Here is a 16,860-nt window from a genome sequence, read left to right as displayed (position 1 = left end):
TAAAATAAACATTTCCAGGAACTTTAATATTATATTATACAAGCACAACCGGGCGTGGTGGCTCACGCCTGTAATCCAAGCACTTTGGAGGCCAAGGTGGGCAGATCACCTGAGGTGGGGAGTTCAAGACCAGCCTGACCAACATGGTGAAACCCCGTCTTAAAAAAAAAAAAAAAAAGACTTTTTTTTTAAAAAAGTTCTAGTTTGGGAAAGTTCAGAAAGTACCAGTATCTAGTATAATGTTTGGAACCTAGGTATTCAATTAATATTTACTACATAACTATCAATGAATCAGTCAATGTCAAGTACTTTATCAGCACAGACCAGTTTCTGGCCTAAATCACAAGTACTACATGCAATAAAAAGTTATTGAACTATTAATTCATATCCTTCAATTTGGTGATCCTCAGACACTATATATTAATTTCCTTGAGAATAGTTTATTTCTCTTTCAGAATAATACTTTCAAAAAAGAGATTAAAATAAAGTCATCTGCCATAGCAGATCCTCTAAAGACAAAAGAACCTGAGATTGTTTTTAGTCCAATGAGGATAAAAATAGAATCCCTTTAATGCTTAAGTCAGTTTTACACTGGGTGCACTACATATAAAATGAACGAGCCACTTAAAATAATGTATGAATAATAACCTACCGAATCCAGGAACACTTTTGAGACTGGCTTTGAGGCAAATTTTCTCCAATCTGAGGTAGCTATATCTCATCAGACAATTCCATAGGAACATCCAGTCCATTCTTGTCCGATGGTTCATGATAATGACACTTCTTTCTCCAGGAACAAATGCATCCCCAGTTATGACCACTTTTACACCAAACATGGTCTCCAATAGTGCCTAAGAAAATAATACAGATATAGAGCAAATTAAAGTTATGATTTTCCATAGGTAAATTTTGTCATGCCCTATAAATAAATCTTACGATTTCTAATAAGTAAAAGTATAGTATTTCCCATCATCCTTGCCTCTATAATAAAAAATTGGGGGTGAGGTTATCTAGAAGGTATCAAGCACTATTTCTATTTTAAGCTTCTGGTGATTTCCTAATTAAAAAATGCTAACTGTCCTCGAATCAAGATATCTTATTAAATAAAAAGAAAATATAGGCTGGGCGCAGTGGCTCACGCCTGTAATCCCAGCACTTTGGGAGGTCGAGGTGGGTAGATCATGAGGTCAAGAGATCGAAACCATCCCGGCCAACATGGTGAAACCCCCTCTCTACTAAAAAATACAAAAAAAAAAATTAGCTGGGCGTGGTGGTGCATGCCTGTAGTCCCAGCTACTTGGGAGGCTAAGGCAGGAGAATTGCTTGAACCTGGGAAGCAGAGGTTGCAGTGAGCCAAGATCGTGCCACTGCACTCTAGCATGGCGCCTGGCAACAGAGCAAGATTGTCTCAAAAAAAAAAAAAAAAAAGAAAAGAAAAAGAAAATATAAAAGGTGTATATGAAGATTCTACTGTGTAATATTTTAGGGATATAGATATGTAACATTATTATCTTTTTTTCTAGAAAGAATAGTCAAAAAAATTAGCACTGGATACAAGGGGGGAAAAAAAAACCCAGGAAGTTAAAATGTTCATTTTATAGCTTCCTGTACTATGATGTTTTAAAAACAAAAACACAGATCTTTATTCTGACAGATCTTTATTTTTACAGAATAAATTAACTATACATCTAAAATGCTACAAGCCTTTAGCACCTATAATAGTACCTGAAATATAGTAATGTTCAAATATTTGCTGAATTTGCTTAATTCACTTTTCTGATAGCCAGGTATACAATATATATGAAATATTTAGAAAAACACTATACTATAGACTTAGAGTTCTTGAAAGTAAAGTCACAGATTATAATAAAACTTGATTATTGATTTCAAACTGTTATTTGAATTTTCAAATTATTTACATGTAACAAATTTACTAGTTAATGTTTGACTTACTAATAAAAAGAGAATTGATCTAAAGGCAAAATATAAAATAAAAGTTCTCTTGGCGAGTATCATGATAATCCTGATCAAAGTATAGCCAACAGAAAAACTGTGGTATATTCATATAATAGAAAAATGATACAACAACGAAAGTAGATGAACTACAACTATCTACAGCAACATGAAAGACATACAGAAGCATAATTTTGAGAGACAGCAAAACAAAAACATATACAATAAATGTCAATATACAAGACTTTCTAAAAGATTAAGGTATTTTAAAGGTGATTATATAGATGTTAAAATTATAAAGAATAAGAAAGAAATAATTATCTTAAAAGTCAGATTAATGGCTACTTCTACCAAAAGGAGGGTGTTTTCATTGGAAATCTAGGTAGACTGCTGGAGAGCTGGTAATGTTGTATTTCTTGACCTGATTGATAGTTACACTCAAAATTATTTATTAAATTGTACATTTGTGTTTTAATTACTTTTCGGTATGTTTGCTATACTTCACAACAAAAAGCATTTTTTAAAAAAATGCAATACAAAACAGTAAGGTTTTGAAAACATAACAAACATGATCAATAAAGGTTCAAAATAATATTAGCTAAAGAAATATACTAGAAAGTAAAAAGAAGTTAGAAAAGTTCTATGTTCAAATTGTTACAGAGTCAAAACATTAACATCCTGATACAAAATCATTTGGGCTAAGTAGCTACAGATATCCCATAGGTCCGCATTAAGTTACTTTCCCACAGATGAGGTTCACTTTAAGCATGGGTATTTAATCTAGCACCTATTATGTCCTAGAAGGATGGCCTCCAAGAGGTCAATAAAAATGTATTCATCTTGAGCTGTATATAAAGATATGTCAATGTGTACACATATTTTGCTAGGTAAAATGCTTGGGGTTTTCATCAAATTTTCAAAAGGGTCCATAACTGATCAACTAATTATAACCCCTACTTCAGAAAGTCCCTTGAAAGTGAAATACCTACATGGAAGACTTCAGGGTAAAAAGGATTATGGGAGTCCTCCAGGCTTAGACCCAGAGCAAAAAATATCCCTTTTTCTACTTCTAAGTATAAAGGGCCATCAAGTACCAAAACATATCACTGAATTATACGTCCTGGGCCAAGGTATATGTGTAAAGTTACCATACAAGGTTAATTTGGATGACCTCCACTCTACTTTCCAAATATGATACACTTTTAAGTTTTTGCAAAGAAATGGAAAGTGGAACGCCCTTCACTTAGTTGGCAGGAAAAAGAAGTTGCCTGTTAGTTGTGTGTTGTACAAAAAAAAAGAGATAAAAATCTTTTTTTTTTTTTTTTTTTTGAGAGAGAGTCTCGCACTGTCGCCCAGGTTGGAGTGCAGTGGCGTGATCTCTCAGCTCACTGCAACCTCTGTCTCCCAGGTTCAAGCAATTCTCCTGCCTCAGCCTCCCGAATAGCTGGGATTACAGGTGCCTGCCACCACACCCAGCTATTTTTTTGTATTTTTAGTAGAGGCAGAGTTTCACCATGTTGGCCAGGCTGGCCTCAAACTCCTGACCTCATGATTCACCTGCCTTGGCCTCCCAAAGTACTGGGATTTCCCAAAGTGCTGGGATTACAGGCATGAGCCACCGAGCCAGATCAAGAGTTAAAAGTCTTAAGCCTATAAATCCCAAACCTCAAATCTAACCCTATATACGCAATTTCGAATATATGATACCTATGGATCCCAAACAATCCTTTTTCGTTATGAAAAATAACAAAATAAACAATTCAAGACTGGGATGGGTGTGGAGGCTCACACATGATTGTAATCCCAGCACTTTGGGAGGCTAAGGCAGGAAGATCACTTGAGGCCAGGAATTCGAAACTATCCTAGGCAACACAGCAAGACTTCAGCTCTACAGACAATTTTTAAAACCCAGGTATTCTGGCACATGCCCAGAGCCTTAGCTACTCAGGAGGCTGGGGCAGAAGGATTGCTAGAATCCAGGAATTTCAGGTTACAGTGAGCTCTCACTGCACCACTGCACTCCAGCTGGGCAAGAGAGTGTTGTCTCCAAAAAAAAAAAACCCACCAAGACTGTGTGTCCAGGAACATCTCATATAACATGACATTCTCTCCCTTGACATCCAGCATTCTATCAGAATATGCCTGGAAGTTATAAATAACCTTCTGGGCAGCCAAGATCTCAAGTCCACATTAATCATTTGTAATACCAGACGAGACATATCCAGTCAACCTTATTTACAGCTCCTGCAAAGGCAGAAAAACAAATATACTACATAGAAATAAAATTGTAATATCTATAAAGAACTCGAGAATTCAAATAATCCAGACTAAAAGAATGGGAAAAAAAACAATATTCTCAGATTTCTCACGTTTATTTTATTTCTAGTCTAGGAGATAATAGTGTTAACAGTATTAAATCTTATAAAATTTTATAATGCATTGTTTCTTATATTAAGAGTAACAATTCTCATAATTTCTACCTAATTGGTCAAAGAGTTCTCTGTGTATTATTTAATAAAAATATAGGAACATTTTCTGAGGATCTTTTCTACACCACTACTTACTACATCCAAGTGTTCCAATATGAAAACGCAAAGATGAGAGTGTTTCCTCTCATGATCACAGAGAAAGTTTTGCCATCATGCCCGCTGCTGTCACTCTCATTTATCATTCTGATGGATCTTTATTTAGTCTGAGGTAATAACAACTCATCTACACATCTGCTTTTGCTTTTCAGGCTCAGCTTAGGTATGGTTCCCCAAACCCCTAGATACTTGAGGCTTTGCAATCCCAACTCATTCTTCAAACACTGAGCATCCACTTTCTTAAGAGCAACAGTGTAGACAAAAATCACATTCAGCAATTTATGTTTATTGAACACCTGTTTTGTGCTAGGACTGGAATGGTATCAGAAGCCTGTGGAAGAAACTTGTGCCCCGGATAGACAATTAGAAAATGACCTCTAAATTCCTAAGGCATGATTTATGGTGAAAGGACAGAACTCCCAGTAATTTTTATAATCCCAGGTAGTAATCAGACCGTTGGTTAGAGTCAGAATTTTGAGAAGCAAAAACTGCTCTGAGCACATGCTGAGTTTGACCATTACAATATTGATTATATTGAACAGAATGGTCCAAAAATGAAAGGAACAAAGACATGCTCTCCAAATTATAGAAACATTCAAAGAAAGACTGAATGGTCACCCTGCAAATGGTTCTAGAAGGGACTCTTGCACACACAGTTAGGTTAGACAAAGTGACCTCTAAGTCTCATCTAATTCTAAGATTCTAAAACATTTCACTGCTATGCCTCTTTTAGCACAGAAAATGTGCTCCTTAAAAATAGTAAGACAAGAAAAATCTTGCCAACAAAATCATTTTAATCCACAAGAGAAACTTAACGAAAGAGCAGCATTTTGTGACTATTTTTGTGAAGCAATAATTAGTTTAAATACGTTTATCCTAATTTATTTTTAGTTGAAAATTATTTTTAACTTTCTGGGATTGCTTAAAATAAAGTACATCAATGAGGCATATAACGATAAATTTTAGATTAAATTCACTCTGAATTTAAAAATAACATTTTGCTATTGCTTAAAAACTCCCTTTAGCTCCTTCTACAAGTATGAGATAAAAGGTGATAAAAGACACCCTTGATAGTTCTTCTCTGTTTCTTTCAACAGAGGTGTTCACTATCTCAAAACTAGAATATCAATTTTTCTGTAATCCAGCTATGAGGAATTCAGTCTATACATTTCTTAACTAAAAAAACTTTCTCTGCCCAATATGTTGTAACTAGTAAACTAAACAGCTGAGTGACAGCAGTTTTCCAAATTTATACTAATTTTTCACTAGTACTCTGGTAGTTAAATCTCACCTGTGTGTTAAACTGTCCAAACAGCTAATAAAGCAAAAGTTAGGAATAGGTGAAATTATCTTTGAAAATCTCGTAAGATGGTGCATCTCAAAAGATCACACTATCAATAAGTCCAGCTCAGTCACTTTTCTTCCAAAATTGTACTATATTGCTATTACCCTACCAGACCATCAGACAAAGTGGTTTGTATTTATTTATTTATTTATTTTGAGACAAAGTCTCACTCTGTCACCAGGCAGAGTGAGATCCTGCCAACTACTCTTGCAATCCCATCACAGAATAAAACATACTTATATTAAAAAAGCAAGAAGAAATTTTGCCTAAAAGACCAGCCCTGACAGAGTAAAAGGTACTAGACATCACCCAGATGACGTAAGAGAAAATATGGCTATAATTAATGAATAAATGAGAAATCTCAAGAAAGTAAAACACGCAATAAAGAATCCAAAATAAATTCCAGAACTTACAATATTTTAAATAGAAATTCACTAGATGAACAAAACAACAGAATAAAGATGATAGAAGAAAGGGTCATTGAGCTTGAAAACAGATAAATAGAAATCATTCAATATGAAGAATAGAGGAAAAAATACAGGGAAAGAAAAAAGAGAGCCTTTGTAACATGTGTGACAAATCAAACATACATATAATTGTAGTCCCAAAGTGAGGAGACAATAAGTCAGAAAAAAAATGTGAAAAAAGGGATCTAAAATTTCCCAGTTAAAAACAACAACAACAACAACCACCACCACCACCAACCAACCTACAGATCTAAGAAGCCCACTGGAACACAGAAAAATACACTCAGCCCTCCACATCCTTGGGTTCTGCATTTGTGAACTTAAACTCAAACAATCATGGATCAAAAATATTCACGGGAAAAAAAGGATAGCTGAGCCTGTACTGAGGATGCACAAACTTTTGACTCCCGTCGTTATTCCCAATACAATTCCCAAACGATAACAACTATTTACATAGCATTTACATTGTATTTGGTATTATAAGCAATCTAAAGATTATTTAAAGCATACAGAAGGATGTGCATAAGATACATGCAAATATTGGAGGGACTTGAACATCCATGGATTTAGGTATCTATCGAGGGTAGGGGGCACTCTAGTGCAAGCAGACAGTCTCCTCTGGTGTGTAACTTACCACAGGTAGGGTGAGCCAGGTTGCCACAAGGCGGTTGTTGATCCAGCGATACCAAGATGGGTTTACAAACATCAAAGGTAAAAAGGGACCCAGCATGAAAATGCTTCCAAAAAAGCTTCCCCAAAAAAGAGTCAGTATAAAGTAAATCCCTTTCCATGACACCATGATTCTGAAAGACATAAAAAAGGATATATTTTGTTACTATACATTTAACATCTCAAATTCAATTTCAGAATGAAGCATAAAATCATCTTTAACTATAGGGCTACAGAAAGGCTCTAATAAGCAATATAAGAGCCTGAATTTCAAAGAGATGACCCTCCTACATGCTCTACTGATCAAACAAGTTGCCAGTATATTAGAAATTGATACTCTCTGGCCAGGCACTCACAACTGTAATCCCAGCACTTTGGGAGGCCCAAGTGGGGGCCAATCACTTGAGGTCAGGAGTTCAAGACCAGCCTGGCCAACATGGTGATACCCCATCTCTACTAAAAATACAAAAATTAGCCAGGTGTGGTAGTATGCCTGTAATCCTAGCTATGTGGGAGGCTGAGGTAGAGGTTGCAGTAAGCCAAGATCGCACCACTGCACTCCAGCCAGGATGACAGAGTAAGACTCTGTTTCAAAAAAAAAAAAAAAGAAAGAAAGAAAGAAAGAAATTGATATTCTCAACAGAACAAATGTCTGACCTCAAAAAGAGTTATCTAGTTTAAGAAGCCTTTGTCCCCACTTTGGATCCATTCCAAGACCCCCAGTGGATGCCTGAATCACAGATAGTACTAAACCCTATATATACTATACATACACACCATGATGAAGTTTAACTTACAAATTAGGCATGGTGAGAGATTAATAATAACTATTATTAATAAAGTATTATTAAGTAAAATAAAGGCTCCTTGAACACAAGCACTTCTATACCTTGACAGTCAATCTGATCACCAAAATGGCTATTAAGGACTAACAAAAGGCAGGTAGCAAAGCATATATTGCGTCAAGGCAATGGACAAAGGGATAATTCACATCCTAGATGTGACAGAGAGGCACGGCATCAGATTTCACCCCACTCACTACTCAGAATGGCACACAAATTTTAAAACCCATTAATTGTTTATTTCTGGAATTCTCCATGTAGTATTTTCAGACCACAGCTGACCTTGGATAATTCAACCTGCAGAAAGCAAAACTGTGGGTAAGGAGGGGACTACTCTACACATAAAAGCAATGGCAATTTAGCAGAGTATACTGACATTTTTTTAAAATTCAGAAATATTAATTCTTTACATTAGAATCTAAAAATAACATCTTGGGCACTTGGCCTTAAATTGGCTCTTTATGAGTTGAAGGGTTAAGGAGAACTCAGACTCTTCACTGGCTATTTCCAAGGGATTACTGTAGGGAGGTCCTCATAAGCAAAGCATCATACCGATGTTTTAAAATAAATGCTTGTTGGAAACACCATCTAAAATACATAAATACACATTTGATTTTACAACCTAAACTATATTAGAGAAAGACTATGTTTTGTCTCAAAATAAAATTGTTAGAAAGAGTAAAACAATTTTAAAAAATGGCCTTAAAATCTATATAGTAAAAAAGGGATCCCAGAGATCAAGACCTCTGAATATTACAAAAGAATCACAACGGGAAACAGAATAAATTTTCAAATGTCATGGTGCTTTTTTAAAATGTCACACAAACAAAAAACAAAACAGGTCAAATTCCTTAAAACATACAATCAAGACTGACTACTAAGTGTTTTTTGTTTGTTTGTTTGTTTTTTTGAGACAGAGTCTTGCTCTGTTGCCAGGCTGGAGTGCAGTGGCATGATCTCAGCTCACTGCAATCGCTGTCTCCCAGGTTCAAGTGATTCTCGTGCCTCAGCTTCCCGAGTAGCTGGGACTACAAGCACGTGGCACCAGGCTCACCTAATTTTTCTACTGTTAGTAGAGACGAGGCTTCACCATGTTGGCCAGGATGGTCTCGATATCTTGACTGTGTGATTCACCCGCCTCGGCCTCCCAAAGTGCTGGGATTACAGGGTGAGCAACCATGCCCAACGAACTACTAAGTGTATTTTAAAACTTCTGCTGATACTTGACAGTAGTACATGTACAAAATCCTTCAAAATACAAACTGAATAAATACCAACTAAGAGCTGGCTTTTCGCTAAACTCTAGATCTAAACTTTTAAGAGGTGGGGTAACGGAGTAAGGGCAGAGAAAAAGACCACTGGAAAGCAGCAGGCTGAACAATTCCCAGAGCCCCCATAGGGCCTGGAGTGGTCTGTGTTACCACCGATCCTCAACTTTTCTTTTTCTGAGGCTTAGGTCCTTCTCTTTGCATTGATGACAATACAGCTAGCTTCTCCCCAGGAAAAAAAAAAAGAAAGAAAAAAAAAAAAAAAAAAACCCTACAAACGTCTGAATTGGTATTTTCAATGTCTACTTCCTTTTATACACCCACCCAACCCCCGCATCGACCAACAATCCTGCAATGCTCAATGCTGCTGCTCTACTTGGAAACCCTGTAACTACCTTTTTCTATCTACTGGTTATTTTGTTTTGTTTTTTTTTTTGTTTTTTTTGCCAGTCAGTGATTAGCTAGCTCTATGTTTAGACACTCACCCCTCAACTCCCTGCAGGGCTACACTTCACATTGTATCCATATGTAATGCTTCCCCCATCAAGGCTCTGGCATGCTTCTTCCTCACCAATTTCTGATTTAATGGGATTAACAGAAAAAAACATAAAGTAGCTTAGCTGTCATCTAATAAAATCTTTTCATTATGCAGTGATGAAGCTGAGGCTCAGGAGAGTTAAGAAGACTTTCCTAAATCCACACAACAAATCAGTAGCAGCAAATCTTTTCTGCCTACTGCTTCTTCTGCTATATCATGCTCTCTTTCTCCTCCTAAGGGGCCAGAAATTAGCACCGAAATATGTCTCTAAACATAGACTTAAAGAGGTAGAAAGGTATGTGTCCCATGAATACACTGGGATTACTCAGACCAAATCTAATCTAAAATTACTTTTCCATCCTACTAATCTCTTCCCTTTCAATCATTTGTTGATTTTCAATGATTCAATAAACAATCAAAGATAACCCAATTACTGTGTGCCAGAGACTATGTTAGTCATCTAGGGATACAACATTGAATATGACAGAAATTGCAAAGCTCTCACAAATCTAACGGTCTCTCCATCTCTTTATCAGCTCCTATGTGGCTCTGCATTTAATCTAGCCCTATTCTGTATCTTCATCCAAGTCTCAAGTGTTTGATGGACAAACTTGGTTCAGAATTATGCTAACCATAAACTTATTTGCAATAGCTAAAAAAAATTTTTAAAAAACAATAAAACTACTGATAATACCAGGAGTTGACAAGGATGTGAAGCAACCAGAACTTGAAAACATTGCTGGTGGGAATGGAAAATGAGATGGCCACTTTGGAAAAGTTTGGTAGTTTCTTAATATGCTAAATGTACACTTACAATAAAACCCAGAAATTCTACTACTGAATATTCAAGACTAATGAAAATCTATGTTCACATAAAAACCTGTACATAATTATTTACAGCAGCATTATTCATAGTTACCAAAAATGAAACCACTCAAATGTCAGTGGGAGAGAATGGATAAACAAACACTTTATAAAACTGGATAAACTGCAATTAATATGATATTTTGTGCATTCTTTGTATAATACTGATAGCTTTTTTAAAAAGACATCTGAAAAATAAGCATAGTTTTAAAAGGGCATATAACATTTTATTGACAAATAATAGAGACAGATATAACAGAGACAGAGAAGTGAACTGTAGATAATTCTCAAAAACTATGCCTACTTCAAGTGTAATCTAACAAATTTTCCCAGATGACCACTTTCCTTTCAGTGAATTAACAACGATCTTAATAACCCCACTAATAACCACACTAATTTCCTAGCTCATAGTACCTGTAATCCCAGCTACTCGGGAGGCTGAAGCAGGAGAATTGCTTGAACCAGGGAGTCAGAGGTTGCAGTGAGCCGAGACTGAGCCACTGCACTCCAGCCTGGTAACAGAGCGAGACTCAGTCTCAAAAAAAAAAAAAAAGAAGTTTAGGAGGCTGAGGATATTGTTCTATTTTCTGATTAGGTTATGTTACAGGAAAGCTGTCTTGATCCAGACCCCAAGTGGTTGTGGGAGGGGAGAGAATATTCCAGGCAATAACCTGCAGAGTCACAGAAATTTGAAACAGCATGGCTTAATTAATTATCCTTGCCCATGGTGTCTAACCATCTATGGTTCAAACCATTGCATCACCAAACAAACAATAAAATAGAGTACATGAACTATGACACAGCCCACCTAGACTTCTTACTCAGTTGCATATGCTATTCCTACAGTGTGACAACGTGGGAGGATACCCCCTGACAAAGATTAACAAACTCCATTAAGGATACCTATAGTTCCTGGTTCAGGAAGGAAACATATTTTCATACAATCTCCTTAGTTATTTTATTCACATAACAAGTCAAGTGTCAGCAACTAGCATTACTCTGAGTCTAATGGAGAAGTGAAGTATGAAAATAAATGATTGCAATTCACTGTGATACAGGCTGTAATAGAGGGATAGGAGGTATTCAACAGGTGTTAAGGGTAGATCAAAGTAGACAATATGAACTCTGCTAACAGGGATTAACAAAGGCATTAGACTCTTGGAGGATAAGTGGTTGTGGGAGGGGAGAGAAAACTCCAAGAAATAACCTGTGGAGTCACAGCAATTTGAAACAGCATGGCTTAATCAGAAAACTTTTTAAACTCATGTTACTGAGGTATAGGGTACACAATGCTGGTGGGTGAGGGGTGCTACAAGAAACCACAAGAACATAGGCCCAAGGGACAAAGTCACACACCCAGGCCAGGATAGCCAAGAAAACCACATTTGCCAGGTCACTAGGGGTGGAGGAAAAAATTCTAAGGCATGAGTCATGTTTTACAATAAATGTTAACAATGAAATGTATATAAACGTTTCAAAAGTGAATTATATATAAACGTAAACTCAATCAGTATATGGATTGATTTTGTTAAAAGCCTTCTCTGGACTTAAAAACAGAGTGCATGGGACTTGTTGGCAAAAATCCCAGGACTGACAGATGCTGGTATCACAGAGGTCTGTGATACAGCTCCAACACTCAACAGCCAGAGGATCACAACTGCGTTACTTAACCTGGACACCTCACTTATAAAGTGAGGAGGTTATGGAAAAACCTCTCTAGGGCCTCTACTAACACAGAAATTCTAAATAGGCTATCTTTGGGCCACCTAAAACTTATCAGGCACTTTATAGAGGGCTCTTGTTATTTACATATTTAACACCCAGATACGCAACTATTTATGAATAATCCAAAGGTTATGACATGGAATTAATCTGCTGAAACTCAAAGCTGAATTGTGAACACTGCAAGGCTGATGTCAAAAAACAAACCATTTAGGTAGTAATGACTCTGGCCAACTGTCTAGTATCCTAATCTCAAAAGGCCTTTATTCTGTTCTACCTACTTCATATGCACTTCTTGGGGTAAGTGATATGCTACAGTAGATTTGTAAATGCAAAGGTTCAAAAGGACCTTGTTATATCCCTTGACAATGTCAAGTATGTCCTAAAATAGACACTTCACATTCTCACGTAATCCAAACAAAAGCCTCAAAAGCAAGGTGTTGATTTATCAGTAGTATTTACAGGTAAAGGAATGAAGGATTTAGTTCCATTAACGAGTCCCTGATACTGTTTATTCTGAGAGAGGTGAGAGAACCTATAACCAAGGACATTCTCAGAAAAATGCAGTTGTGATCCCTAAAAATATGAGACAGGTCTCAGTTAATTTAGAAAGTTTCTTTTACCAAGGTTGAGAACAGGCAGGCACCCGAGACACAGCCTCAGGCGGTACTGACGACATGAGCCAAGGTGGTCACAGCACAGTTTGGTTTTATACATTTTAGAGGGACATGAGACCTCAATCAACACATGTAGGATGAACATTTGGTTCCATCTGGAAAGGCGAGACAACTAGAAGTGGGGAGGGCGCTTCCAAGTCATAGGTAGATGAGAGACAAATGGTTGCATTCTTTTGAGTTTCTGATTAGCCCCTCCAAAGGAGACAATCAGACCAGCATTTATCTCAGTGAGCAGAGGGGGTGACTCTGAATAGAATGGAAAGCAGGTTTGCTCTAAGCAGTTCCCAGCTTGACTTCCTCCTTTAGCTGAGTGATTTTAGGGGCCCAAGATCGCTTTCTTTCACACAGAGAACAGTCCAAAACTGCAGAGTTTAAAGGCCAAAAAGCAAATAACGAATCAGAAAAACATATAATGCGTTAAACTTTTTTTTTTTTTGGAGACAAAGTCTCTCTGTCACCCAGGCTGGAGTGCAGTGGCACGATTTCAGCTCACTGCAACCTCCGCCTCCTGGGTTCAAGCAATTCTCGTGCCTCAGCCTCCCAAGCAGCTAGGATTACAGGCGTTTGCAACCACACCAAGCTAATTTTTGTATTTTTTTAAGTAGAGGCTGGGTTTCTCCATGCTGGCCAGGCTGGTCTCAAACTCCTGACCTCAGGTGATCCACCTGCCTGGCAAAGCATATTGTTTAAGTAACTGCAAACTCATTTATTCATGAGACTAGGGGTCAATAAAGTACATACAAAACCGACCAACTCCATTATACTAAAGTTGCACTTCTTGCATTCTACTCTACTAAGTAGGGAACTCTAGAAATTCCCCATTTTTCCCAAAAATGTAGGAAAATGAAAATTAACTTGCGCTGACTTATATATACACATATACTTATATTTACATATTTAAATATATAAGCATAGTTAAATGCAGCAAATTATATATTTATATATTATAACCACATATTAATAATCAATCTAAACTCAGTTCAGATTCAACAAACCTTCCAATGAAAAACTCTCAACATATTTTGTGAAATATGTTCATTAGTGATCAGTAAAATATAAATTAAAATAAGGTACCATTTTCCTTCTATTTCATTACAAAAATTGAAAATGCTTATAATATTTAACATTAGCAAGGCTACAGATGCAAATGTATTTTTCTATTTTGCTAATAAGACTGTAAATGAAGTACCACCCTTTATGTTAGTAATAAGGCAGTATTTGTCAAAATAGAAATGTGCATGTTTAATTAAGAATAATTATATTTCAAGAACTCTATCATGCAGAAATATTTATAGGAGTACACAAAGAAATGGGTACAACATTGTTCATGTAAGTATAATGTGGAATAATAAACAGTGGGTAGCTGGGTGTGGTGGCTCATGCCTGTAATACCAGCACTTTGGGAGGCCGAGGTGGGCTGATCACAAGGTCAGGAGATCGAGACCATCCTGGCCAACACAGTGAAACCTCATCTCTACTAAAAATACAAAATCAAGCTGGGCATGGTGGCATGTGTCTGTAATCCCAGCTACTCAGGAGGCTGAGGCAGAAGAATCACTTGAACCAGGGAGTCAGAGGCTGCAGTAAGCCAAGGTCACACTGTTGCACTCCAGCCTGGTGACAGAGACTTTGTCTCAAAATAAATAAATAAATAAATAAATAAATACACACATACATACATACTAATAAACAGTGGGCAATAATAAAGCTTACCAATAAGAGAAGGGGGAACATTTATTTTAACATTTGTTATGAAATACTAAGCAGACATTCAAAAGAATAAGAAAATTCATATCCCTGATATGATAGGGTATCCTTGATATTCAGTAAATAAAACCAATTGCAAAATATAATAGATGGCATGATCCCATTTTTTGCCTTAACAAGCCAAATTTTTTAAAAGTGTGTACACCTGTGTATATTAGTGTATGTGAGTACACATATTTCTAGGTGTATTAATAGATCTGATTTCAATAGAGGGGCATACTAAGCTCAAGACCATGCTGCAAAGAGGCTATCTGGAGGTAATTATCCTCTCCTCAATCTCCATCCACCCTTTTATCTCCTGCAAGGGCTTCCTTCCCCTTGACCGCAAACTGAAAATAAGGGAAAAGTGTCCCACAGGTCTCCTGAGGCAGACGAAAGAAAAGAATGGAGAGCGGGTCCAAAAGGCAAAGAGAAGACATCCAGCAGAACAATATGAATGTAAACAAAATAAGAAGTTACAAAGCGTTATCTAGAACACGATAACTGTTTTTATTTATACATACATTATACATTGGTTAATTTTTTGTGTTTTTGCTTACATGTATTTGTTAATTTTGATAAAAACAAATGTGTCATGAAAGAAAATAAGAATTCCAAAAACTAAAAACAAAATTAAAAAGGTCTGAAGAGATTCCACCTTAAGATCAAATATCTAATTTTGTTCTCTCAAAAAACATACTAAAAATCCTACACTTATAAAGATAAGGATAACCAAAAAGAGAACAACATTTTAAAAGCTGGAAAGCAGAAAGCCAAATGTTGACTACCTTGGCAGACCTGAAAAGACAAAGTGTAAGCCAGCAGAGGAAAAAGTTGAGAACAAACCCACAGAATCCTCCTAAGGCCTCAGAAGCAGAAGCATCAGGTACCACTGAATGCAAATGGGGATAAATGGCAGTTTGCCAAAACAAAGAGGATTAGGTAAAGAGTGAAAAGCAGGTGGATTCCTAGATTCCCTTCTCTCTCTGCACCTCTGGGTAACTGTCCCTCTCCTATCCCAGCATAAACCTGTATGTCTATTATCTAGAGAAGGAAAAACAGTTTCCCAATTAGGAAATGCATAGTTTAGGGCATAGACAGTGAGCTTAAGTGACAATATACCTGCAGAATCCTGAATGCTAAAACCTCAGACCATCTTCCCTGGATGGGCTATCAGATGGCTGGCAACAAGATCTTTAGACTTATGCCAGCTGTACTGTAGAACATTCTGGAATGATGGAAATGTTCCCTAGTTATGCTGTCTAAAACTGTAGCCACTAGCTACATGTAGCCATTGAACATCTCAAGTGTGGCTAGTGCTACTGAGGAAATGAATTTTTAACTTAATTTTATTTAAATTTAATAGCTACATGTGGGTAGTGGCCATGGGTACTGAACAGTACAGTCCTAGGCAGAAGACTGGAGCATACTCTCTGTGGAGTCTGAGGAAGATGAAAATACAGAAACAGGCCAGGTGCGGTGGCTCACGCCTATAATCCCAGCACTTTGGGAGGCCAAGGCGGGCAGACCACTTGAGGTCAGGAGTTTGAAATTACTGAAATATTGGGGGATTCCCTAATAAACAGCCCACATAAATCACCCCTCTGTAAAGCTCAAAGTTCATAAGCCTCACCTACATGCAAGCCTCTACGTGGCTTTCTAAGTTACCCATTTTTTATTATGAACAGGTAACGAGACTTCTGAGCAAACACTGACGTAACATTAGAGACTAAATTAAACAGAAAAAAAGTATACTTGAAGGAAATAAACTATTCAGGGAGAAAAAAACTTCAAAGAAAACTATCTTTAACATTTTCAAAAAGACAAGAAATACTGCATTCAGGAAACAATAACATACGCCTGTGGGAAAATAAAATGAAGGAAATATCCAGAGAATAAAAGAGCTTCTGAAAGTTTAAAACAGCAAAATGATTAGCAAAAATTATGTACAACAAAAGAGTTAGAAAATAAAGTTGAGAAAAAAATCTCCCAAAAAGTCCAGCAGAAGATAAAGAGATGTAAAGTAGAAAGAATATGAAAGGGCCAAGACAGGAGGTCCCATACGCCAGTAATACAAGGGCCAAAGGAGAGTTGTGAGAAATTGGAGAGGAGGAAATCAGCAACAACAAACTCAAAAAACTTCTCCCCAACTGAAGTCAGAGACGTTCCACATTAACAGAGCCT

At 36.8% G+C, this 16,860-nt stretch overlaps 1 protein-coding gene across 5 annotated transcripts in view; it reads right to left on the bottom strand.

Moving 5' to 3' along the window:
• Positions 1 to 16,860, bottom strand: part of LCLAT1 (lysocardiolipin acyltransferase 1) — a 201,072-nt gene that overhangs the window by 120,816 nt on the left and 63,396 nt on the right. For all 5 annotated transcript variants that reach the window (XM_012475503.2, XM_012475500.3, XM_012475499.2 and 2 more), the window contains 2 exons: positions 6,985 to 7,153; positions 653 to 851 (listed from right to left, as the gene is read on the bottom strand). In XM_012475503.2, the coding sequence (XP_012330926.1) occupies positions 653 to 851; positions 6,985 to 7,149 (364 nt within the window). In that variant the 5' untranslated portion in view covers positions 7,150 to 7,153. The remainder of the gene's footprint in view (positions 1 to 652; positions 852 to 6,984; positions 7,154 to 16,860) is intronic.

Source organism: Aotus nancymaae, unplaced genomic scaffold (assembly GCF_030222135.1).
Source record: "Aotus nancymaae isolate 86718 unplaced genomic scaffold, 86718_ANA_hifiasm-v0.15.2.pri h1tg000057l, whole genome shotgun sequence".
Taxonomy (NCBI): Eukaryota; Metazoa; Chordata; class Mammalia; order Primates; family Aotidae; genus Aotus; species Aotus nancymaae.
This window is presented reverse-complemented; position numbering and strand designations above follow the sequence as displayed.